The 26317-nt window shown below is 34.5% G+C and overlaps 2 protein-coding genes and 1 long non-coding RNA gene across 6 annotated transcripts in view; all 3 read left to right on the plus strand.

Moving 5' to 3' along the window:
• LOC140055473 (uncharacterized) overlaps positions 1 to 14421 on the plus strand; it is a 37645-nt gene extending 23224 nt beyond the window's left edge. For 2 of the 4 annotated variants that reach the window (XM_072100837.1, XM_072100830.1), the window contains exons 3-4: positions 11870 to 12012; positions 13540 to 14421. In XM_072100837.1, coding sequence (XP_071956938.1) covers positions 11870 to 12012; positions 13540 to 13599 — 203 coding nt within the window. In that variant the 3' untranslated portion in view covers positions 13600 to 14421. The remainder of the gene's footprint in view (positions 1 to 11869; positions 12013 to 13539) is intronic. The other 2 variants (XM_072100822.1, XM_072100815.1) reach the window with 2 other exon arrangements.
• Positions 14422 to 18582: 4161 nt separating this feature from the next.
• On the plus strand, positions 18583 to 19931 carry LOC140055527 (uncharacterized). The gene is made up of 2 exons (XR_011846673.1): positions 18583 to 18888; positions 19618 to 19931. It is a non-coding gene; the product is annotated as an uncharacterized lncRNA (long non-coding RNA).
• Positions 19932 to 22749: 2818 nt separating this feature from the next.
• Positions 22750 to 26317, plus strand: part of LOC140041015 (uncharacterized) — a 32107-nt gene continuing 28539 nt past the window's right edge. Inside the window, exon 1 of the mRNA XM_072087376.1 lies at positions 22750 to 23410. The gene's annotated coding sequence lies outside the window, so the exon portion shown is untranslated. The remainder of the gene's footprint in view (positions 23411 to 26317) is intronic.

Genomic DNA, 26317 nt, shown 5'->3' on the forward strand with positions numbered 1-26317 from the left:
ATGGATTTCGTACCCACCATTCCATCGATAGCTTTTTTTTTTTTTTTTGTGGTGCAAACACCACTTTTATCCACATTCATTATATTATCTCATGTCATTAAATAAAATCATATTATTTAACACATTTGTTAATTCCCAATGTCGTTACAATTCATCAGTAACATTTTTACATTTATGAATTCCGTATTGCCTCCTATTTTCATTAATGTTCTTCGTTTTAAAATATTTTACACATAAAGAATTTGTGAGATTTTCAATTGTTTGTTTTAATTTTACAACCCGGATTATACAATGTATTTATATACAAGATAAAACGAATTAAATCAGATCAGCACCACCTGTAACTCGTATCACTGTGAATTCCTTTTCTGATAATCGAGCAAATTAGAATTTATATTAACATAATAGTATTTCTTAAAGCTACCCATTTTTCTATACTTGTTTCTTTATTGTTATATCTTTCACATTCAATGTTAAGCATATTGCTTTCCTTTTGAATGAATTCCATAAAGATTTACCCACTGGCTTATTTACAGATGTATTGTCCCCCTGAACAATTTTTTTTTTTTTTAAAGGCCATTTTAATGATACATAAAAGTTATTCACTTTGAAAAAAAATTGGATCAAAAAAAAAATTATTTACCTTAGAAAATCGTAATTTAAAGTAAAAAATAGTCAACCTGCTAGTCCTAGAGTAGTAGCTAGTCTAGTAGTGGTAGTAGTACTAGGCCTAGTTGTAGGCCTGAGTGAGGGTTCACCCTGAGTGAGTAGCAGGCCTAACTAATACTAATAGATACAACTTGTAAGCCTTATTAATAGTTATTGCCAACCTAGCTTTAAATAGGATTAGGCCTATAACATTCATCTGTGAGCATGGAGTAAGGAATAAGGTTTTAGCATGAGGTATAAAAATAAAATATTTTATACCTCCATGGTTTTATTGTGACTTGTGTGAATTTCGACACCACCAACTCGTCTTATTTTTAGTATAATACTATAATATTAATAATACTCTTTAGTTTATCATTATTCATATCACTTTTCATTCATTTTAAAACATTTAATTTTCTTTTCTATGTAGAGTTTGTGATTAAAAAAATTATACATAAGAGCAGCGAAACTCAAAAAGCGAAAACTTGTGAATGGCTGCCAAAAATAGAAAATAAGGTCACCACCAGGGCCAGGAGAGATTATGGTGCTTGGTTTTTCCTTCATGATTAATTAGATTTTAATGCTAATATAAATTTGTGAAAATTGTAACTAGGCCTATACTGTACATCCAATAATGTAATTATTTTAGAGAAAATGACCAAATAATCTAAGTTGAATATTTTTTGGAATGTGTACTTTACAGTACTTAGTACCGTTATGTTGAAAATTCTTCCAAAGCAATAACGTTCAAACCAACGTTCACACAATTAAACTTTTTATGTACATATTTTAATAAATAATGTCTTTCTTTTAATAGGTATTAACACACTTGAATGAACAATATGAGCAAGTAGTGGAAAATGGTGAAGAAATCAACACAAAATGTGGTAGCAACATTCACAATATTTATTTGAACGTTTCTTACTATGACACTTTAAAATGGATGAACAATCACAGAAGACAAGTGTCATATTATTTATGTTGTGATTCTCTGTGTTTAGAGAAGGATGCTTTAGACCAGGTCCGCCTTATATTATTAGCCAATCAAAATCGTATAATTTTTGGAGGGAAAATGTTATCCTCCTCTGAAGCCTAAAATTTGCATATCCAGTATAAAAGTGGAATGTAATAGATATTAGAGAAGAAGAGAGAATAAGATCAGAGTAGATAAACGGAAAGATGATAAAGAGAATATTAAGGCTTGACTGGTAGTGGTAGAAAGATGTATTAATCGAATTACAAGGAATAAAAGTTCTAGTTGAGTTAAATATACCTTTTGTATGAGTTATCATTCAGTGACAGCTGTGTACGTCGCGTGGAAATATATACGCCTGAGAAAGCTCGGAACCAACTAAAATAAATTCACTACAACAAGCTATTGCTGTAATGCCACAATCAACACATCAATTAATAGTTGAAAATAAATTGTCAACAATAATGCAGAAATTCAATGAAATATACAAGTAATTAACTCATTTTTTACTGTACTGTACTGTAAATCTTCACACATTAAAATTATGGTGATTTTATCTCATGTACTGTAGTAGTATTTTTTATTTATTTAATGCTGTATACAAATGTTATTGCTCGAATTATGAAAACTATACAACATTTTAAAAGCTGGAAAACAACCAACACATTTGCCTAATGCTTTATGATAGTCATCCAATATTTATCTTGTGTTCCACTACCGAGTCTACTGCCAGTTGCCTTTAAAATGCTGTATGGGTGTAACTTCTGTTCCAGTCTTCATTAGCTTAAGTCTATAAATTGAAAAACAATGATGTATAAATACAAAAGTCAAATAGAAAAGTTAAATATTTCACAATTTATTGCATACATATAATTATTATTTCTGTACATGAATCTGAAGTTTTCAATTTGGGGTACTAATGTACAGTAAGGAATCCCTGAAAAGTGCATCTCCTCCCTAAAAAAGGCCTAGTCTAATTACTAGTGTTTTCGTTTTGGTTGCTATCAACAACAATCTATTCTACCGTCAACTTCTTTGGTACTGTATGCTGATCATTTTCCAAATGTTCGTTTTTTGTCATCAGTTAGTCTTTTTTAGACTTTAAAATTAATTCGAGCTCCAAATGTATATCAGTGGTACATCAACATAGTAGGCCTATTTCCTGTAGCTAGTTGTGGAGTGATGGCTTAGCTAGGTGAGTACGACATATATGACCTAGCTAGGCCTCAAAGTGGGTTCCCGTCTTCTTTTCTGACCCGATTATCTGCCTGCCTACAGCTGCTGCTACACTACACTACACAGTAGTAGTAAACTACAGTACTAACTAGGCCTAGTAGGCTCTACTAGATAGTAGAAGTAGGCTTATATTATAGCCCTAGCCTAGATAGCTAAGCCTATAACTATACGCCAAAAACTATTATAGGAGGATGTGTCATTCATCTAAAATAGAATTCTACTTACCAGCAAATTAACGGCAGAGCTTTTTACATCATACGATCAGGGAAACCCCAGCACTTTCTTCTGTTCTTCGCACATGTTTGTTTACGTGGTGAACAGATCGGATCTCCCCTGTTTGGATACTCATTAACATATCATGAATATTTATGAGCTGTTAGCTAACCATCGTTATTTTGGAATTTCTGAACTTATGAGTTCGAAAAAATGGTAAACTTATTTTGATTTTTTATAAGCGAAATCAATATTTTTTCGGATTTTTTTTCGGCGAAAGTGAATAACTTTATTATAACTACAAAATGGTCTATTCAAAATTTGATTTTTTTCATCTTTATTTTTCATGTTTTGGGGGACAATACAACTTTAATGCTGATTTATGGCTAGGCGTAAAATAAGACGTGGTAGGAGGATGATTGCTGGCAGCGAAGCAGCAATAAATGGGCCCAATCTTGTTAGCAACGTCGCATGACATGATTTATATTACGACCTGTTTTAACGAGAGGTCAAAATAGACCCTGAGGACACTTCCAACACGGTAACGGCGACCGGGAATCCACCAAATGTTAGGATTCAGCCAAGTAGCCTTTTTTGCAATTAAAATCTCATTACACGGAATCTCTATGGGCCCGTTTGCGATTTTTTTTTTCGTACATAAGTTGGGGACCCCCTCATGAAACGTTACAAAATTAACATGAATAATTCATCAGTTAAATTTTCTTGTTCCGTGTGCACCCAAGCGTATAGCAACAAGAAGTGATTACACAACTGCGATACGATACTTTTACAGTAGGCCTAGGATTCTAAGTCAATTCACGTGATTGCCTTCGCGCACTCTTCTTCACACACACACACACACACACACACACACACCACTATGTAAAATGTGTCGAGTCGAGGCTAATCGACAGCTAGGCAAGACATTACACTAAGTAGTAATTCATTGGATATAGCCCAAAGAAAGGGTGTCACGAAAGCTCAGACCACGAAAGCTCAGACCCCCTAAGACCTAAGATCACGAAAGCTAAGACCCAACACCTAAGATTACAAATATTTATCTTTCGCACCTGCCTTGTATTTTTAACTCCCAACATTTATTCTGAATACCACACCTTAGAATTGGCACTTTCATGAAAAAGAATCACATAAAAAGTAACAAATACATTTTTAAATTGATGATTTTACAGACGTTTTTCTCGCACACAAAATTACTAGCCTACAGTACAGTAGGCCTACCCCATGGGCCATTTTCAATGTTTTTGTTTCTATGGAACGTCAAAAGAGCAAAAATTATATAGAGGGCTGAAAACTCTGTGGAGTCCATCTACAGTGTGGATGGAACAATGTAAAATTAAAATTGTAATGATAATAGTATAATCATGCAAGTACGAAGAAATAAATACTGGCAAATAAATTTTAATTTAAAAATCATGATAAGTTTTTTTGTTTCGTTTTCTTTCTGTTTTTATACTTGTACTATTATTGTTGCTCTTTTGGCGCTCCATAGAAACAAAAACATTGAGCATGGGGAGCTCGAAGAGTTACATTGTCATTACAGTATACAAAGAAACACATCTGTAAAATCATCAATTTAAAGGATTTATTTATTTGTTATTATGTGTTTCTCCTTCTAAAAGTACTTATAAGTCCTAATTTTAAAGTGTGGTGTTCAAGATAAAGTTAGTCAACAAATTTGGAGTCAAAATACAAGAAAGGCAGGTGCGTAAGAAAAACATCCTCTGAACCAACACAATGGAGTAAATATATACCAACAAACAACCCGTCAAGTTTGTTTGTTGTAAAGAAAAAATATACATTTACTCAACGGGCGAAAATAATGTGAGTTTATCTATGTTTTGCGGTAGTATTAAATTATATTTATGGTAATAAATGAAACCTACTGTGTTTAAAATTATGTATGGATAAACAAGTATTGTTTTTAAGCTGTAGTATATCTTAGTATTTGTAATCTTAGGTGTTGGGTCTTAGCTTTCGTGATCTTAGGTCTTAGGGGGTCTGAGCTTTCGTGGTCTGAGCTTTCGTGACACCCCCCAAAGAAAGCTTAGACCCACAAGAATAAAGAATGTGTATAATTTGTGTACTGTATTTTTTTAATTCTGCTATTTTATTATCAAACAATATGCATGTAATCAAAGGAACTGCGCGTATATGAACACTAGAATAGACATGGGTTTAGAGAATAGCAATTAGGCCTAATTATAGTATCAATAGAAACTATAATTTTAACACGTAATTCTTTAGTAATAAATTATATTAAACACACCATAAACTAAAGGCTGATTATTTCGACAATCCACACAAAACGCCGCTATTCTATTATGAAATCGCACGCGGCAACCACAGCGGAGATAGGCCTAGAATCGTACCGCACTTGTGTAAACTACTGTAATCACTTCTTGTTGCTATACGCTTGGGTGCACACGGAACAAGAAAATTTAACTGATGAATTATTCATGTTTATTTTGTGACGTTTCATGAGGGGGTCCCCAACTTATGTACGAAAAAAAAATCGCGGCCCGTTTACGAACAGCAAGTATCCGGATAACTTTTCATCTTTTGGGGTCATTAATCATGCCTTAATGACCCTTAATGACTTTTTTGAGTACTACCACCTGGGTTATCCGGACCAACCTCAGCCCGGCAAATTTGGAGGGTTGGCTTGTCCTCAGGGGAGTTGAAGGCGACCTTGCTGGATTAAACAATGTATTTTATGAGATAATCACGCAAATCAGGCTGAAAATAAGGCCATGAGTAGCCGGATACCTAGAAGTCTGTAAACGGTAGGGAGAATTTTGATTTAGCCTTGTCAGGAGAGACCTCTGGCATATCCAGATACTTTAAATGTTCATAAACACAACCTTTGTTGTTATACCAAAGATTGTATAGCGCCGCTACGCGGCGCAAGATAGGTAACTGTTGCCAAGCTCCTATCTTATAACACTACGCGCCCAGTAAATCCATGGACGCCATTCGGGCGGATAGGTTATTATTGTGATTTAAATGTAAATGGTTTAAACTTTGCGGTCCGCCTCGAAGTATCTGTGGTTAACCATCTTGATGAATGATTCATGGAAAAGGGAAGAAATTATGTAAACAAAGTAAAATAAAAGTTTCTTTGGGATCTGGACACTTACCGATTAATTCTGTGTGTTTACATTGATACGTTTGGTTAGACAACTTCGTTCTTTAACCGAAACATCGTGGATATTGCCTTGACAACGACTTTATTCCGGTTCAAATTTGTCCGCCGGAATGGCGTCCATGGATTACAAAGGTTTCACCCAGTTACCTATCTTGCGCCGCTACGCGGCGCTATACAATCTTTGTAGTAGAGCAGTTAACGCCATAAAAATAGCCAAGTTGTGCACTTTATTACCAAAGCATGAAACTTTCCACAAAGTTTCTTTGATGTATATAGATTAAAAATATCGGGGGGTGCCAAGTGTCCAACGTCCGGTATGGCGGCCATCTTGATTTCAAAATGGCCACCATAAAAACAAAAAGTGTTCATATCTTGGCAACTATAAACAGTGGAGACTTGATTCTGGTGTTAAATTGTTCACAAACCACATATTTCTATTTGTTCTAATGTAAAGTTTCGTCCAAAAAATGACCGGAAATGACGTTTCTTCCAGTTTGACCTTTGACCTCTTATTTGTATATCTCAATAACTACTAATCATTTTCAATCGATTTTGGTGTCATTTTGTTCAGAATAGAGACATTTATATTTGTAGTAATGAAACATTTTAACATAAAATGACTGGAAATACAATTTATAACCTTTGACATATATAATTATGTGAACATACTGTATGTGGTTTACATTGGTATAAATGCACCTAATTTTTATACCGAAATAAATGACACATAACGCAAAAATGACCAGGAATTATTATTCTGAATTTTTGACGTTTGATGTGATAGGATAGGCATAAAGTATGACAGATCACTGAGCTCATCTATGCCGACTTGTTTGATGTGTCAATCGTTAGATAACAGTTTTGGTCCTCTCTCCTTTATCTTTTCTTTTCTTTTTTTTAAATGTATTATACCATATGTTGAATTGAATTGTTAGATGCCATTTGGAAAAATTTTTGATGTAAAGTAGCATTCTTTCGTTGGCCTCTTTGATGTTGCATATGAGACAAGTTCGGAAAGTTCTCATTTTCGTGAGTTAAGAGAAGAGAACACCATCTTTCAAAGTACTTACTACAAACTTATCCTGCATTTGTGCAGTAGACCTACTTTCATTAGTCAAAAACTCAGATAATTCTTGTTCATTTTCGTTGCATCTAAAAAAATGTACTCCATTTTTATGGTATTGCTGTAAACCTTTCATCTGAATCATTTTCTCTAGTCATTGATTTTTTAGCAAAATCCGAACCAAATCAATTCGTAAAAGACATCTCATTATAATTATTCAAATAATCCTCAAATTAGTGACATGGACCTACAATATACTGTTCTGTACAAGACCTTTTTAGGCATCCACCTGTGGACTTTCACTTTGAAGGTCTTGGTCTCCTATCATACAAGAAACAATGTCTGATTTAATCAATCAAAGCAGTGGGTCCAGACAAAGAAGGGGGTGTAAGACCATCCACATACAAAGAAGGGGGTGTAAGACCATCCATATACAAAGGAGTGGGTATAAGACCATCCACAGACAAAGAAGGGGATATAAGACCATCCACAGACAAATAAAGAAGGGGTGTAAGACCATCCACAGACAAAGAAGGGGGTATAAGACCATCCACAGACAAAGAAAGGGGTATAAGGCCATCTACAGACAAAGAAGGGGTGTAGGACCGTCCACAGACAAAGAAGGGGTTGTAAGACCATCCACTGACAAAGAAAGGGTATAAGACCATCCACAGACAAAGAAGGGGGTGTAGGACCGTCCACAGACAAAGAAAGGGGTGTAAGACCATCCACTGACAAAGAAATGTGTATAGGACTACTTACAGACAAAGAAGGGGGTATAAGACCATCCACAGACAAAGAAGGGGTGTAGGACCATTCACAGACAAGGAAGGAGGTGTAGGACCATCCACAGACAAAGAAGGAGAGGTAAGACCATCCACAAACAAAGAAGGGGGTATAAGACCATCCACAGACAAAGAAGGGGGTGTAAGACCATCCACAGACAAAGAAGGGGGTGTAGGACCGTCCACAGACAAAGAAGGGGTGTAAGACCATCCACTGACAAAGAAATGTGTATAGGACTACTTACAGACAAAGAAGGGGGTATAAGACCATCCACAGACAAAGAAGGGGGTGTAGGACCATCCACAGACAAAGAAGGGGTGTCGGACCATCTACAAACAAAGAAAGGGATGTAAGACCACCCACAGACAAAGAAGGGGTACAAGACCATCCACACACAAAGAAGGGATTATAAGACCACCAATAGACAAAGAAGGGGTGTAAGACCATCCACTGACAAAGAAAGTGGTATAGGACCACTTACAGATCAAGAAGAGGGTATAAGACCATCCACAGACAAAGAAGGGGGTGTAGGACCATCCACAGACAAAGAAGGGGTGTCGGACCATCTACAAACAAAGAAAGGGATGTAAGACCACCCACAGACAAAGAAGGGGTACAAGACCATCCACACACAAAGAAGGGATTATAAGACCACCAACAGACAAAGAAGGGGGTGTAGGACCATCGACAGACAAAGAAGGGGGTATAGGACCATCGACAGATAAAGAAGGGGTGTTAGACCATCTACAAACAAAGAAGGAGGTGTAGGACCATCGACAGACAAAGAAGGGGGTGTAGGACCACCCACAGACAAAGAAGGGGGTGTAGGACCACCCACAGACAAAGAAGGGGTACAAGACCATCCACACACAAAGAAGGGATTATAAGACCACCGACAGACAAAGAAGGGGGTATAGGACCATCGACAGACAAAGAAGGGGGTATAGGACCATCCACAGACAAAGAAGGGGTGTTAGACCATCTACAGACAAAGAAAGGGGTGTAAGACCATCCACACACAAAGAAAGGGGTTTAATACCATCAACAGACAAAGAAAGGGGTGTAATACCATCAACAGACAAAGAAGGGGGTATAAGACCATCCACAGACACAGAAGGGGGTGTAATACCATCCACAGATCAAGAAAGGGGGTGTAATACCATCTACAGACAAAGAAAGGGGTGTAAGACCATCCACACACAAAGAAAGGGGTGTAATACCATCCACTGACAAAGAAAGGGGTGTAATACCATCAACAGACAAAGAAAGGGTGTAATACCATCACCAGACAAAGAAGGGGGTAGGCCTATAAGACCATCCACAGACACAGAAGGGGGTATAAGACCATCCACAGATCAAGAAAGGGGTGTAAGACCATCTACAGACAAAGAAGGAGGGTTAGGACCATATTAACCCAGGAAGCATACAAAAAGAAGATGCAATCAAAATAGGCCTACCACTTCGAAAACAATAAATTGTAGAATAACTGAGGCTTAATTGTTGAAATATAAAGGGTTCTTTGTAAGTTCATTAATAATATATTGATATAAACACGATCATCATACTAATTATTTGAAATTCAAATACAGTCTATATCGAAAAGAGGCTCATACTATCACCTTTTTGAGGTTTTACGGTATTCCATACATGTATGTTATTTCCTCTGTCAAACTATTAAAACTTTTAGCGAATCAGAAGGTGCCAACATCGTTGAACTAATGGTACCACCAAGCACAATGTTTACCAATTTTATGTAGGCTACTATATACAATTCATTAATCATTTAATATAATTACGCCTATCAGGTAAAATTTCAAAATTAGGTGCATTTAAGACCAACAAAAACCACATACAGTATATTCACATAATTAAAAATCAATAAATAAATGTCAAAGGTCATAAATTGTTTTTTCGGTCATTTTATGTGAAAATGTTCCATTACTACAAATATAAATGTACTGTATTTATTCTGAACAAAATGACACCAAAATCGATTGAAAATGACCAGTAGTTACAAAGATATACAAAGACAAGGTCAAAGGTCAAACTGTAAGAAACGTCATTTCCGGTCATTTGTGGACGAAACTTTTCATTAGAGCAAATAGAAATATATAGTTTGTGAACAATTTGAGACCAGAATTAAGTCTCTAATGTGTATAGTTGCCAAGATATGAACATTTTTTGATTTTATGGTGGCCATTTTGAAATCAAGATGGCCGCCATACCGGACGTTGGACACTTGGCACCCCCCGATATTTTGAATCTATATACATCAAAGACACTTTGTGGAAAGTTTCATGCTTTGGTAATAAAGTGCACAGCTCATGTCATTAACTGCTCTACTATTGGTTATACAACACACTTCTCGTAGGCGTGTAGAATATGCATGTAATGCGTGTTGTATAAACGCGCTCTTTGACGCGATGGTAGCAGCAAAACTGTAAACTTACATGGAACAAACCTGACCTGACAACCTTGAGACAGGATACAAATGCCTATCCTGCACCAATTCAACACATTTAAGATGAACTTCCTTATTATAAATAGTTCATAATTGTAAACTTAATGGTCTTGTTCAGGAAGTGAGGTTTATAAAGGAAACATCTGAAAATAATATTGTACAGTAACAGATACTAAGTATGTTAACTAATTTTTTGCCTGTTCATCTTCAAGAATTGTGAATGTATGAATTGTTTAATTAATACAAATTACAAGCTAAAATCGGCGAAAATGATGAATTATGAAATGAATTGTATAGCATTGTCAAACCTATTAAAAAGTCAACCACGGATCTAGATGTATGAATAATAACACAGACAAGTATAGCCATCCATTAACAACATTTACATTCGGAATTAAATTGTAAAGTATATATTATCGTTGGATAATATATAGAATGGGGGCGTAAATATTTGCAACAATGAATAATTGTTCTGAAAGATATTTTCGCGTAAATTTCTTTCCTATTACTATACCGGAAATGTTGTCTATTAACAATCTCCTACAATGTACTACAATGGGTACTGACATTTATTGACGCATTCTCAATTAAAATATGATGTAAAATAGTGTTAAATGAACCGGGGAAATCGATAAAGATAGACCATTAACATAACTTTGTTTGGATCAAGGCGTTGGTAAATATTATGGAGAAAAGAATTAACAGCATCGTTGAGCTCTAGATGCAAATTGGTTCTTATCTAGGCTACATTACAAATGTTTCCTTGAGTCTTGATACATTCAATCGTTTTAAACATTAAATTAGAAGTATTTGTAACCGGCTTAAAATCTGTTGGTACACTGGGTCTATTTACTTTTGGCAATGGGTTGATAATATAAATATACGCGTGGAACAGTAGGCCTACCACTAATAAAAAATACTTGAAAATATAAGTGAAAATCGGACATAATTGCTTATTGCACACTTTCAAAATTCTAATTTCCTTTTGTTTTCGATTTAATAAAAAAAAATGAACGGACATAAAATAACATTGTGAGGCACTGTAAAAAAACCTGCATATATATATATATATATATATATATATATATATATATATATATATATATATATATATAAATCCAAAGGCAAATTACTGAAAAATGACAATGCTGTGGGTATCAGTGGCTGGATCTCAATGGAGATACAAAAAAAAGCGAAAAGCTAAATCAAAACGATAAAGTAAAACAGCCAGAAAAATTAGCAGAGCTTTCGGACAAAACTAGTCCTTCATCAGTGCAAGTGAAGGAATTTCGATAACGTCATAGCATATATGTTTTATAGTCAAAACAGATTTTGAGAGTACTGGTTATGGCTGGACTCAAGAAAGAGGTGATGGTTTTGATTGGATGCGGACTTGTGGTGGAAGGGATGGAAGAATTGGTGAAAGAAAAACTGGACCATCAAAGGTCATTCAGGAAATCGTTGTACGTTTATTAGGGTTATTAGTAGAAATATCTACTAGCACATGAGAGGTTAAGTGTGGTGTAAAATAAACACTTCTAGTGGTCACTATGCCAAAATTCTAAATTGTTTTCACATAATGTTTAATACAATAAAATTTCGGAAATATTCAAAAAGCCATATATTATAATTTGAACTAGATTTAATTCGTCACTATGACGAATTTTAGGTTATATGCATTGATTTTAATAATTAAATTCATTTTTTAAATATATATATTGATTTTGTCAGAATCTTTAATTATTTATAATATAGGCCTATGAAGATAGGATCTTGCTAACGCAAATACAATAGCCGGTATCACTATCCGATCAAAGATCTCTCCGCGTATAATATAAACAACCCTTGTTACATAATTATAAAGACCTAAGTCATTTTTTTTACCTTTTCATCATAAATCATTCGTAAATTAATCTAACACTAAGAAATGAAATTGAACAAACAATACGGATATAAAAAAAATCTTATATCGTTTCCCAAGGTGAGACTCGATCTGGGTACCTTGATTGCTATAGACGCGAGCACAGACCACCGAGCCATACACAACTGACTAAAGTTGAAGAAAGATTCCTCCGTGTGTTTACTATGCAGTAACCCTTTTGGCTTTTAACTTCAATATATAAACATTTTAAAGAAGAAGTTAATGTTAAGTTTGTTATTTCGGCCAAAGAAAATGTCATAGTTTGTTTGATTGTATTAATTTTTTTTAAATTTAATATGCAATGATGACGTAATCAACTTTTTTTTCTCTTAATTTCATAATAAATCTTCCATGCATATATGATACATATACCTTTAAAAAATGAAAAATAGGGTTTCCCGAGCATTCTGACGATCTATATTCATTTTAAAATATAGCATATTTTCACCATTTTGTGCGAAGCCGGTCACTTTAACGTGCTTGTATAACGTGGTTTTAAATTGAAAAGTGAATAAAATATGATGAAATTGCTAAAGAAAGTTTGTAAAACAGAAATCAGGCAAAAAGAGTACCGCAGTATAGTTTAACGCGCAGTGCAAAATTCTGCGCACTCATGGCAATTTTTAAACGCTTAAAATTGCCTGAAATGTACTCACTACTCACTCATTTTTTTAAATTGTAAGCGCACGTACGCACGCGTTATATGCGCTACGCACGTATTTGCATTTTCATATGATGAAATATGATCTGAAATTTACCAAATTTGGTTTAATTATAATACATATGATTGCAAACGTGATTTCATTAAATCACGCGTATACCTTTTTTATTGCGCACCATGAAAGGATATCCACATCGACGCGATTCCTGGATATAAGGAATATACTCTGAAAAATTGACGTAGCTAGATGTAATTGGTCTCAAGATAATATTGACGGACAAAACAGTGCTAAGGAAAGAATAAAATAAAGAAATAAAGATTTTTGACAGAATCAATAAGGTTATATGCATGATAATATATAGCCTAATTAAATTTAATTACTAACTGCTTGTTTATTTCCACGTACAGGTGATCATTATGTTTACATTAAAACAATATCTACAAGTAACTGGAAGTCAGCTCGCATGAGAAGTCAATTGTTACCACCAGGGCAACATGTATCTTTATCATTCTACTATCACATGTACGGACATGAAGTTGGATCACTCACGGTTTACAGAAAATCGGATTTGGGGGACGAACTGTTATGGAAAAAAAGTGGTAACCAAGGAGATCGGTGGCGAAATGCCGTAGTAGCACAATTTGCGCACAACGGTTATGGAAAAAATTACATTGTGTTTGAAGGCTATTGGGAAAAGTAGTTTACCGTAGGGGTGACATCGCAATTGACGACATTCAATATCGGACGCATGCTATCGGTTTGTAACTTTCAAATGAGATTTGTTTTTATTTAATATAAAGATTATATAATTATTACAGACTATACTACTGAAATCAATACAGAGACTATACTACCATAATCTGTTCTTTGGGAAATGAAAACGAGATATAACAATTTGTGTATAAGATAAAAACATTAACTAGATTTAATTCGTCACTATGACGAATTATAGGTTATATGCATTGATTTAAATAAAGATAATTGATTTGTAAAAGATATTTTGATTGATTGATTTTCTCAGATTCTTTAATTATTTATAATATATGATAGAGAGGACCTTGCTAACGCGAATACAATAGCCGGTATCACAATCCGATCAAAGATCCCTCTGCGTATAATGTCATAAACCACATTTGTTGTTACATAATAATAAAGACATAAGTTACTTTTTATCTAGATTTCATTATAAATCATGTGTATAATCTATATAATACACTAAGAAATAAATTTGAACAAACAATACGGATAATAAAAAAAAATCTTATTTCGTTTCCCAAGGTGAGACTCGATCTCGGTACCTTGAATGCCATAGACACGAGCACAGACCATCGAGCCAAACACAACTAACTAAAAATTGTAGAAAAATTCCTCCGTGTATTTACTATGCAGTAACCACTTTGGTGCAAATAGATTATTACATACCGCAATGAATTATAATTTTTTACTATGATGACATCTTTAAAAATGTAAAAAAATGATGCACTGTCAAACTATATACTTTTAACTTTAATATATGAACTTCTTAAGAAAGAAAGTTAATGTTAATTAAGTTTGGTATTTTGGCCTAAGAAAATGTCATAATTTGTTTGATTGTCGAAATTATTTTTTTTTAAATTGAATATGCAATTAATGATGACTTAATCAACTTTTGTTCTCTTTATTTGATAATAAATCATACATATGATACATACACTTCAAGAAAATGAAATAAGAAATAGGTGTTCCTCTGCATTCTGACGATATATATTAATTTTAAAATTTAGCATATTTTCACCATTTTGTTAACTTATACGTGCGTAGCCAGTCACTTTTGACGTGCTCGTATAACGCAATTTCGATTTGAAACCTGAATCAAATATGATGATATTATTAAAGAAAGATTGTAAAACAGAAATCGGGCAAAAAGAGTGCGCATTAACGTTTAACGCGCAGTGCGCGTGCAAAAATCTGCGCACTCATGGCAATTTTTTAAACGCTTAAAATTGCCTGAAACGTATTCTAATTTCATCGAAAATAAATTTTGACAATTTTGAACATTTTAAGCGCGCGTACGCAAGCGTTATATGCGCTACGCACGTAATTTTATTGCCATATGATGAAATATGACCTGAAATTTATGAGTACCAAATTTATTAATTATTAATTGTGATTCATGCTTGTGAAGATATGATTACAAACGTGATTTCGTAAAATCGCGCGTAGACCGCGTAATTTTTGATTACGCATCGTGAAAATATAACCACATCGATTCCTGGCCATGAGGAATATACTCTGAAAACTTGACTTAGATAGATGAAACTGATATCAAGATAATTCACGGACAAAATAGTGCTAAGGAAAGAATAAATAAATAAATAAAGATTTTGACAGAATCAAGAGGTTATATGCATGATAATGCATATAACCTAATAAATAAATAAATAAATAAAGATTTTGACAGAATCAAGAGGTTATATGCATATCATGCATATAACCTAATAAATAAATAAAGATTTTGACAGAATCAAGAGGTTATATGCATATCATGCATATAACCTAAAAATAGGCCTCTTATTATCAGGAAATGGGCCCAAACTACTAATACTATATGCATATAATCTCTGCTTCCATACCTTGATTGTTGCAAACTTGTAACTCTCCCTTCTGCAGTCGAATCTCTTTATGTAACTGTTTATTTGTAATTTTATTTGTACTATTGTTTGTTTCTCTTGATATGGACTTGTTCAAAATTCAATAAATTTGAATTGGAAATAGTAGTTAACTCAATCGGAGAGCCGCGTTGGGAATTATGACCGTTATTGAGAAATTGTGGACTTCGCATGACATACATATACATACTGTACATACTTTAAACTTTTATACATATAATATATTATACATACATACATACACAAAAGCGTTAATGTTTCGCTCGAAAACATTAGCATAAAGTATAGGTCATATCTCTAAACATTAGTGTACATCATCCGTCAATGTCTTATCGTTAGCATTTTTTTATAACAATAATAAGTAAATGTCGTCATATGGCCTTTTCAAGTCAACATATCTTTTATTCAATAAGGGTAATATTATGCATATGTACAATAGAGAATAAAATGAAAACTGAAGCAAAATAAAAAATAAAGGAAATACTAAACAGAAAAGCAAATAATTAAACATATATATATAATCTATATACCCATATTAAACCGGACAGAAAATAGACAAATAAACAAATCATAAATTATTAGTATTACTATTATTATAAAAAGACAAAATAAATTATTAAATTTAACCAAAAAGTCATTTAATTTTTTTCCTTTAATTTCAGGTTTTTCTAGTAGGAAAATAAGTGGATATAATCTTTTTTTTTTTAAACTGTTATGTCACATTAAAATAGATTATTCAACAATTTTCAGGGGGACAATAATATCTTATATAAATATTTATCTTCATTCAATGAACATTTGTAACAATTAATTTAAATTTAACACTCACTAGACGAATGGGACGCTGGCTTAACGGGAATCGACACATTTACAAATAACGGAGATACTTACTTAGTAGTTGTGAATCAGGATAACTGTGTACAGAACACAATAGTGTACATATGGGACAATTCGACTAATGAATGTAAAATTCATCAACCTATTCCTGTGGAGCATTGTTCGTACAGATCTACCATTTCCAAAGTAAGTATATTAAGTATTAAATAAATTCATCTGGTTCCAATTATAATTAACTGGAATATTTTTACTTCTATGTTGAACCAAAAAATACATACACAATACATACATACACCCATGCATACCTACATATTTATACCAATTTTTGGTTCATAAAAGTAATAATTTTCCAGTTAAGTTCAAGTACGCTACACACACTTGAGTGTGTATCGTCTTTACAAAACAGAAATTGGGAGGTGGCCAATTTTGATTGATATTGCTTTTTAAATTGAAAAGTCTGACAAAAAAAAGAGTGCTGCAGGTACACTAATGAAACAAACCTAAATTGATATCAAAATGTATGCGAATCAACCAATCTTTCGAGTTGTTTTTTTGGGGTTTTAGCAATTAGCATGTTTGTATTAAAGCGCATCTTTAAGTATATTATTCTTTATTTACAGGTTGGCGGAGAAGTGTTTATGATAATAACCACAAGCAGAACGGAATCACGTGATGCTGATGACGATTTGAACTCTATACTACGTCATCACCAATATTTAAATTAGAAGGGAGTATGTTCGTAAGTTACGGAGCGATACCATCACACAAATGTTATGATATAACATTTTTTGAACGAGATGGGGAGTACTTTTTGGGTCAGTCGAATAAACGAAATGCAAATGGTGGTACGACTAATCCAATCTTCAACATATACCAATGGGTGTAGTTGATGTAAATTTTAAAAGGTATGGCGCTCGTTAATTTTTAAAACTCGATATTACGGAAGCTGATTTTGAGAGGCCCTCAACAATACAAGCGACATAAAAACATTACAAGTAAAAATATATTTAAAGGCAAAAATGTAAAAAGGTTAGGAAGATTTAAAATTTAAATTTTCTTGCAATTTCTAATTGAAACGTCTAAAGAGTTAAAATATTTAGGTCCTTTATAATTAAAAGAATGTTTAAAAAGTTCACATTGAGGTCTTGCAACAACGAGATCACACCTGGAAAGTTGCCGGGTAGACATTCTACCATTGGCAGTAATTCTGGCAAGCCCACGGTAGATGTTAGTTTGGGCGAGATTGGCAAGACAGTCCGTTTGATAGTCAGAATCAGTAGGGAGTAGAAATGGTGTTAAAAAAGTTGACGGGAATTAGGAGTAGTGTAAGGAAGTTGGAGAATAGTTTGCATAACCAATCCAAACTTCAACAATTACCAATGGGTGTGTATTTGCAGATCCAGCTCTCTTGTCCTGTGCCTTATTGAACTAAAACGTGCAAAAAACTTATTTAATATTTCAATGTTTGTTTGACACATTTAAATATTACTTGCTGTAGTAATCTTGTAATCTTTATATATGTATAAATCTATAGAAGTCTTATCAAGGTAAAAAGTGGTCAGAAAATAGACAAAATAGAACTAGAATAGTATGACTACATCCCTGTCGCTCTACACGTTGTCTACTACTTAGATGTATAACGTAACGTGATTATACCATGGATGAAGTACGTCCTCTATACCCAATACACGAGCGGTATTTTTATATATAATTCTTACAATATGGTATTGTTTATGTTGAACTTCTGTTGTCATGGTTACCGCATGTTTTAGTTGTTAATATGTATGGTCATGTTTATGAAAAATATTGACTATTAGTATTAATATTTGTAAAATGCATATATAACAATGGTTAGGCTTAATAATTTATTTAATTAAAGATGTATTGTCCCCCTGAACAAATAATTTTAAAAAATATTTTTGTTGAATAGGCCATTTTAATGATACATAAAGTTATTCACTTTGAAATAAAATTTGATCGAAAAAAAAAATTATTTACCTGAGAAAATCTTAAGGTAAAGTAATAAATAGTCAACCGGAAGTCGGTTGGCTGGCAGCCAGCTGGCTTCCGGTTTAATTTAACCCTTGACCTGAATTAGCTTATGAATTATGCATATTGTATGATTCTTGTGCGTGTATGTGACCTCTAGGTCATCACAAAAAAATACGACGTGATATGGCGAGACGACGTTGTGGGAAAGTTCTGTAGTTTAACAACAAAAAAACAACTCCTATCTTGAAAAAAATACTATGGCTAGGCCCTAGCAGATTGGTAAGTAAGAACTGTAGTTTCTATAGTGCAGTTTTGTTAGTTAGTATAGGAAGCCTAGTTAGCCCAGTACAGCTGTACTGGCATAGAGTAGGCCTAGGCCTAGTAGTAGCTAGTCTGCTAGTAGTACTAGTTGTACTTGTAGGCCTGAGTGAGTAGTAGGCCTAGCTAATACTAATAGATCTAACTTGTAGGCCTTATTAATAGTTATTATCTGTGAGCATGGAGTAAAGAATAAGGTTTTAGTAGTGTGAATTTTGACACCACCACCTCGTCTTATTTTTAGTATAATACTATAATAATAGTCCTTCATCATTATTCATATCACTTTTCATTCATTTTAAAACATTTAATTTTCTTTTCTATGTAGAGTTTGTGATTTAAAAAAATTATACATAACTTACGAGCAGCGATACCCAAAAAGCTAAAACTTGTGAATGGCTGCCAAAAATAAAAAAATAAGGTCACCACCAGGGCCAGGAGAGATTATGGTGCTTGGTTTTTCCTTCATGATTAATTACATTTTAATGCTAATATAAATTTGTGAAAATTGTAACTAGGCCTATACTGTACATCCAATAATGTAATTTTTTTTTTCTTTTACAGAAAATGACCAAATAATCTAAGTTCAATATTTTTTGGAATGTGTACTTTACAGTACTTAGTACTGTTATGTTGAAAATTCTTCTTTTTATGTAGATATTTTAATAAAAAATGTCTTTCTTTTAATAGGTATTAACACACTAATTGAATGAACAATATGAGCAAGTAGTGGAAAATGGTGAAGAAATCAACACAAAATGTGGTAGCAACATTCACAATATTTATTTGAACGTTTCTTACTATGACACTTTAAAATGGATGAACAATCACAGAAGACAAGCTATTGCTGTAATGCCACAATCAACACATCAATTAATAGTTAATAAATTGTCAACAATAATGCAGAAATTCAATGAAATATACTGTACTAGTAATTAACTCATTTTTTTTACTGTACTGTACTGTAAATCTTCACACATTAAAATTATGGAGATTTTATCTCATGTACTGTAGTAGTATTTTTATTTATTTAATGCTATGTTTGCAAAATAATTTCAAATGTTATTGCTCTAATTATGTAAACTATACAACATTTTAAAAGCTGGAAAACAACCAACACATTTGCCGAATGCTTTATGATAGTCATCCAATATTTATCTTGTGTTCTATTACCGAGTCTACCGCCAGTTGCCTTTATGCAGAATTGATGTACCCTCTGTTCCAGTCTTCATTAGCTTAAGTCTATAAATTTAAAAACAATGATGTATAAATACAAAATTCAAAAAGAAAAGTATATTATATTATTAATATTTCACAATTTATTGCATACATATAATTATTATTTCTGTACATGAATCTGAAGTTTTCAATTTGGGGTACTACTAATGTACAGTAAGGAATTCATGAAAAGTGCATCTCCTCCCTCAAAAAGGCCTAGTCTAATTACTAGTGTTTTGGTTGCTATCAACAACAATCTATTCTACCGTCAACTTCTTTGGTACTGTATCCTGATCATTTTCCAAATGTTTTTTTTTTGTCATAAGTTACTCTTTTTTTAGACTTTAAAATTAATTCGAGCTCCAAATGTAATATCAATGGTACAGTAACATAGTAGGCCTATTTCCTGTAGCTAGTTGTGGAGTGATGACCTAGCTAGGTGAGTACGATATATAGGACCTAGCTAGGCCTCAAAGTGGGTTCCCGTCTACTTTTCTTACCCGATATCTGCCTGCCTACAGCTGCTACACTACACAGTAGTAAACTACTAACTAGGCCCTAGATAGTAGGCTTATATTATAGCCCTAGCCTAGATAGCCAAGCCTATAACTATACGGCAAAAACGTCTAGTTTGCGATATATAACTATTATAGGAGGATGTCTCATTCATCTAAAATAAAATTCTACTTACGTTACCAGCAAATTAACGGCAGAGCTTTTTACATCATACGATCAGGGAAACCCCAGCACTTTCTTCTGTTCGTCCATGGATTAAAGAATAGATGGATATGCATCGACGTGAGATCAAGGGTTCCTTGACTCTCGCCGACAGACCGCGAACCGCCCACAATGTTACAGTTTAATTAACCGCATGGTAACATCGAAACGGTCGCGTGCCCAATATATTGTTTACTGTACATGTGCAACGACATTTAACCTTGTTGGCTACGCTTCTTTCGCGCGTTCTTTGGTGGCATGATGTTTTTAGCGCTAGCAACAATACATATTTGAACAGTATAATCAGTGGCGTAACGGCTATGTGCGCTCACTGGCTAAACCCAGGGGCCCTGAAGCTTGGGGCCCATGAGCAGTGCCCAGAGGAACAGGCATAAAATATGTCGAAAATGCTAAAAACGTCCGAGGCCTCGATCTTTGAAACTTGGAGGGCCACTTAGGTTTCCTAAACAAGTGGCTTCAGGCCTCTGCCTCACGCCACTGAGTATAATGTTTATTGAAAACAGTTATTAAATTACATTGTATGTTATTGTGAAGACCCTAGTGTAGGTCTACTTCATCAATATACCAGATAAAAACAATACTATATTGTTATTGGCTTAGAATTGTAGATGCTATAATTGTAATTAGTATAGGTTTCTGCCGCGATTGATCTACGCTAATGTTTTTATGACATTAAAGTAGCATTTTATGAGACAATAACTAGTTGTTGTCTCAGCGCGCCTACATGTAAAATTACAAAATCAGCAAGGATACTAGGCCTTCTAGGCTTACTAGTAAACCATATGATTTGCCGACATTGATACTGCCTAGGTAGGCCTAGGCTAATCTTAAGTGTAGTAGATACAATGCGTAATCATGATCTATATACTCACCGTTGTCTTACTTCTTGTGTGAATAATAATAGGTACTTCGTTTGTTCGTGATTAAGTTTGCCCTGCGTTTACTTTTCAAAACGACCGCTAGGTAACGTATCGCAACTATACATAGCCAGCCAATCCCGGATCTGGGATCGCTGTTTTCATTCAATTAGGCCCGGTGATTGGATGTGATGTGGATGACATAACCATTAGCCAATCACCAGGCACTACAATTTAAATATAATCACATCGATAATTAAGGAGATTTATGAAGAAACCACTGCTTAGCCATATATTAAAAACACGATTGTTGTATGTGTGAACACCGGCCACGCTAACATCATACATGGTCAAATGCATAATTTAATATTCTATAGATTAACGCAATTTTAATGACAGAAGATGGCAGGCAAATAATAATAATTCAAATATAAAAATTGCATATTTTATTAATATTACCAACTACTTAAAATTACCAGTCGTAAGAAAGTGAACTTTTCGTAGTCCGATTGTGATGAAACTAAAACAGAATTGTTCAGCAATATATTTTTGTTGTCAATTAATCATCGACGCAGACATGTCAATAGAACATTCAGACTTCGCATACGATTTCTACATGGTTACGTTTTGGTCTAAAAAAATGTAACAGTTGATTCGCAGCGTTCTACAGAGGGCCGCGGTTAGAGACACGGAGTTCAATGAGCGTGTTTGTTTGATTGGCAGCAGTGCTTTAGTATAGGCAAGCGCGTTATAAAATCATTTGATGTCACCGTCGATGCATACCCTTCTATTCTTTAATCCATGGTTCGTCGCACATGCTTGTTTATGTGGTGAAGATAACAGATCGGATCTCCCCTGTTTGGATGCTCATTAACATATCATGCATATTTATGAGTTGTTAGCTAACCATCGTTATTTAGGAATTTCTGAGCTTATGAGTTCGAAAAAATGGTAAGCTTATTTTGATTTTTTATAAGCGAAATCAATATTTTTTTCTGATTTTTTTTCGGCGAAAGTGAATAACTTTATTATAACTACAAAACGGTCTATTCAAAATTTGATTTTTCTCATCTTTATTTTTCATGTTTTGGGGGACAATACAACTTTAAAATATAAGCATAGGTGTTAGATAATTATTATCCAGCACGTTTGTTTTTAGTCATATTATAATAAAGTTGAAATAATGCTGTAACCAGGGAAGAGTTAAATTACAATTGTAATTTAACTCTTCCCTGCTGTAACTGAGTTTAGTGATTATTTAACAGTCGGAGAGCCGCGTTGGGAAATATGACCGTTATCGCTGAATTTTCGACTTCGCATGACGTCATAAATTTTAGAAGCCCTCTCTCGGCACAGAAGCGTCAACGTTTCGCGCGAAAACATTAGTATAAAGTATAGGCTACGTCATTTTATAGCTGTTTAATAAACATTAATAGGCGTAAAATTAACCATATATGGTAAGATCAGTTCCTTATATGTTTAAGATGTCACAGGTCACCTAATTTTCTGAATAATTTGTTGGATTTGTTGTCAGTGACAGTTTCTTTCCAAAGTTCGTGTGCAGCCGTCAAAACTGAAGTTTTCTAACAGTTGTTTGTTTACAAATTTCCCATTAGTGGGATTTGCATCCCATACAGTGAATTACCAAAAACTCGACGTATATGGATAAAGTAAGTATCAATAGTCTGTTTTACGTTAAAATTGGCTTGAAACCCTATTTAAGCTTCGATTACAGACTGTGCTTGTTATTAGCTGAAGGGTCAGATCCCTTCCTGGAATTGACATTCGTTATATTTTAGTTACCTAGGAGTACGTTATGTTGTAATTAATAAATAAAAATAATTCTGCTCTTTAGTGCTACTTTAAATCGTTGGGAAGAATTAATGATGCCTGTCTATTTAGCTTAAAATCAAGAAATGTCGTTGTGTCGCGACAGTTTGTTATAAATAAGTTAATCTTGTACATTAAAACTAGTATTCAGTTGTGATTGATAATTGCTATACAGCTGCAAATTATACAACAACTTGTAGTGCTGGTTTATCTATTCTAAACTTATATAAACCACAATGTATTCTTGCTAGTAACAATATTCATAAACATAAAGTTATAAAAAGTACAAGAACATTATTATCGATATTTTTCGTAACAAATAAATCGATCTGGTAAGGCTTACAAGCAAACTGGAAGTTTGATAAAGCAAGCATTCATTGTTCTGCTTTAGGCCTACACACCTTGAGAAAAAATAATGAAATCGTGAATAACAAACAGTGATACAGAAACTGGTGGTGCTTGTTTTCTATCTTTAAGTTTTAAATAGCACAGTGTATTATTGCTCCAATATGAATAATATAAGGAAGTACAAAGTACAATAACAGGCCTCTCATTGTTACGGATCTTTTTATCTAATAAACAAATCTTTCTAGTACCGGTAAATCGGAAGTGTGGTAATTGTAAAAGAAAAAATGAAACAAATTTATGCTCCAAATATTATTTGTTTTACAGCTTTATATAAGGCAGCTTTAAAAGTTCAACAATATTTACTGATTAATTTTTAGTCGCGTGGACGCGACTCAATAGTTCACTATGTCGGTCGGTCGGTCTGTCGGTCTGTCTGTCGGTCCGGTATCATTAATGCGTTTTATCGCTTTTCTGTACTTTTTGAACTGTTTTGATATACAGAAAAGTTTTAAAGTACATTACTTTTTGAAAGTTGGCCTTGTTCATCAATGTGTAGCTTATGGAGTCTTGTAAATCAAAATTGCCCATGTTTGACCATTTCAAATTTACTTCATTGATGTCGTTGGTAATATTTGCTACAATAGTGTGATATACTATACAATTATTACATGTTCTTTTAATTTTAAATACAGTTTCATGACAATAAATATCAGCTTTATTAAGTATTTCTTAGTTTTCATTGAGAATTACCTTCCAGTTCATTGGGATAATGCAGAATCGCACCATACAAACGAAATTTTAATTAGTTTCAATTCCATACTTTGTTTCAAGATCATTCTGCGAGAGGAAAGATCCTTTGGAATTAGTTACATCTTTAATTGTACGGATACCTGCATTCCACCACAAGTTTTGAATATTAAAAGTTCTTTTAACGAAACAGCAATTGTAAAGTACCTGACAATTATATTTCATTTGCAGTATCTGGATTTAGTGAATAATGGTATACACTCCAGGCTAGCAGTATGGTTCTAGGACACCTACCCCCTAGACAGTTACCCCCGGATGTTTACCACCCGGACAACTACCCCCTTAGGACAACTACCCCCCGGACAACTACTCCCCGGACAACTACCCCCTTAGGACAACTACCCCCTTAGGATAACAACCCCCCGGACAACTACCCCCCGGACAACAACCCCCTTAGGACAACCACCCCCTTAGGATAACTACCCCCCGGGTAACTACCCCCCGGTCAACTACCCCCTGGACAACTACCCCCCAGACATCTACCCCCTCCCTTAGGACTATATTTATGTTCAATCTTTTACTTTTGTTTACAATAATGAATAGTAATTCCTCAAAGTAACGAATTAAAATATAGTTATTAATTCCTATTATACACTGTTGCAGAGTCAGGTTGTTGAATGGTCTGGGTGGTAGTTGTCCGTCCGGGGGGTAGTTGTTCTAAAGGGATAGTTGTCTGGGTGGTAGTTGTCCAGGGGTTAGTTGTCCTACGGAGGTAGTTGTCCTAAAAGATTATTTGCCCTCGGAGTATTGTCCAGGTCCAGGAGGTAGTTGTCCTACGGGGAGTATTGTGTCAGAGGTAGTTGTCCGCGGGGTAATTACCCGGGGGGGGGGGAGAATTGTCCGGGGGTAATTGTCAGGGGGTAATTGTTCCTAGGGGGTAATTGTCCGGGAGGTAGTTGTCCAGGGGAGTTGTCCTACGGAGGTAGTTGTCCTAAATGATTATTTGCCCTCGGAGTATTGTCCAGGTTCAGGAGGTAGTTGTCCTACGGGGAGTATTGTGTCAGAGGTAGTTGTCCGCGGGGTAATTACCCGGGGGGGGGGTAATTGTCCGGGTGGTAATTGTCCGGGGGGTAATTGTTCCTAGGGGGTAATTGTCCGGGGGGTAGTTGTCCAGGGGGTAGTTGTCCTAAGGGGGTTGTTGTCCTAAGGGGGTAGTTGTCCGGGGGGTATTTGTCCGGGGGGTAATTACCTGGGGGGGAGTAATTGTCCGGGGGATAATTGTCCGGGGGGGGGGTAATTGTCCGGGGGTTATTTGTCCGGGGGGTAGTTGTCCTAAAGGGGTAGTTGTCCTAAGGGGGTAGTTGTCCAGATGGTGGTTGTCCGGGGGTAGTTTTCCGGGGGGTAAATGTCCAGGGAGTGAATATCCGGATACGTAGCAGTACATCTCTATAAAATGTGGATAATTTTGTAAGCAGAGGAGAATATGTTTTTCTCACAAATGGCCTCAAACTCTATGGTTAAAAAAACTTTCCATTTTGCATCCCCATCATCCAGGTACCGTTTTATCCAACACAATTTAAGAGAATGGATGTAACTCGAAATATGTGACATTTTTAAACCGCCCTTGTTTTGTTTTCCATCCCAAAGAAAAT

Source organism: Antedon mediterranea, chromosome 1, assembly GCF_964355755.1.
Source record: "Antedon mediterranea chromosome 1, ecAntMedi1.1, whole genome shotgun sequence".
NCBI classification, from domain to species: domain Eukaryota; kingdom Metazoa; phylum Echinodermata; class Crinoidea; order Comatulida; family Antedonidae; genus Antedon; species Antedon mediterranea.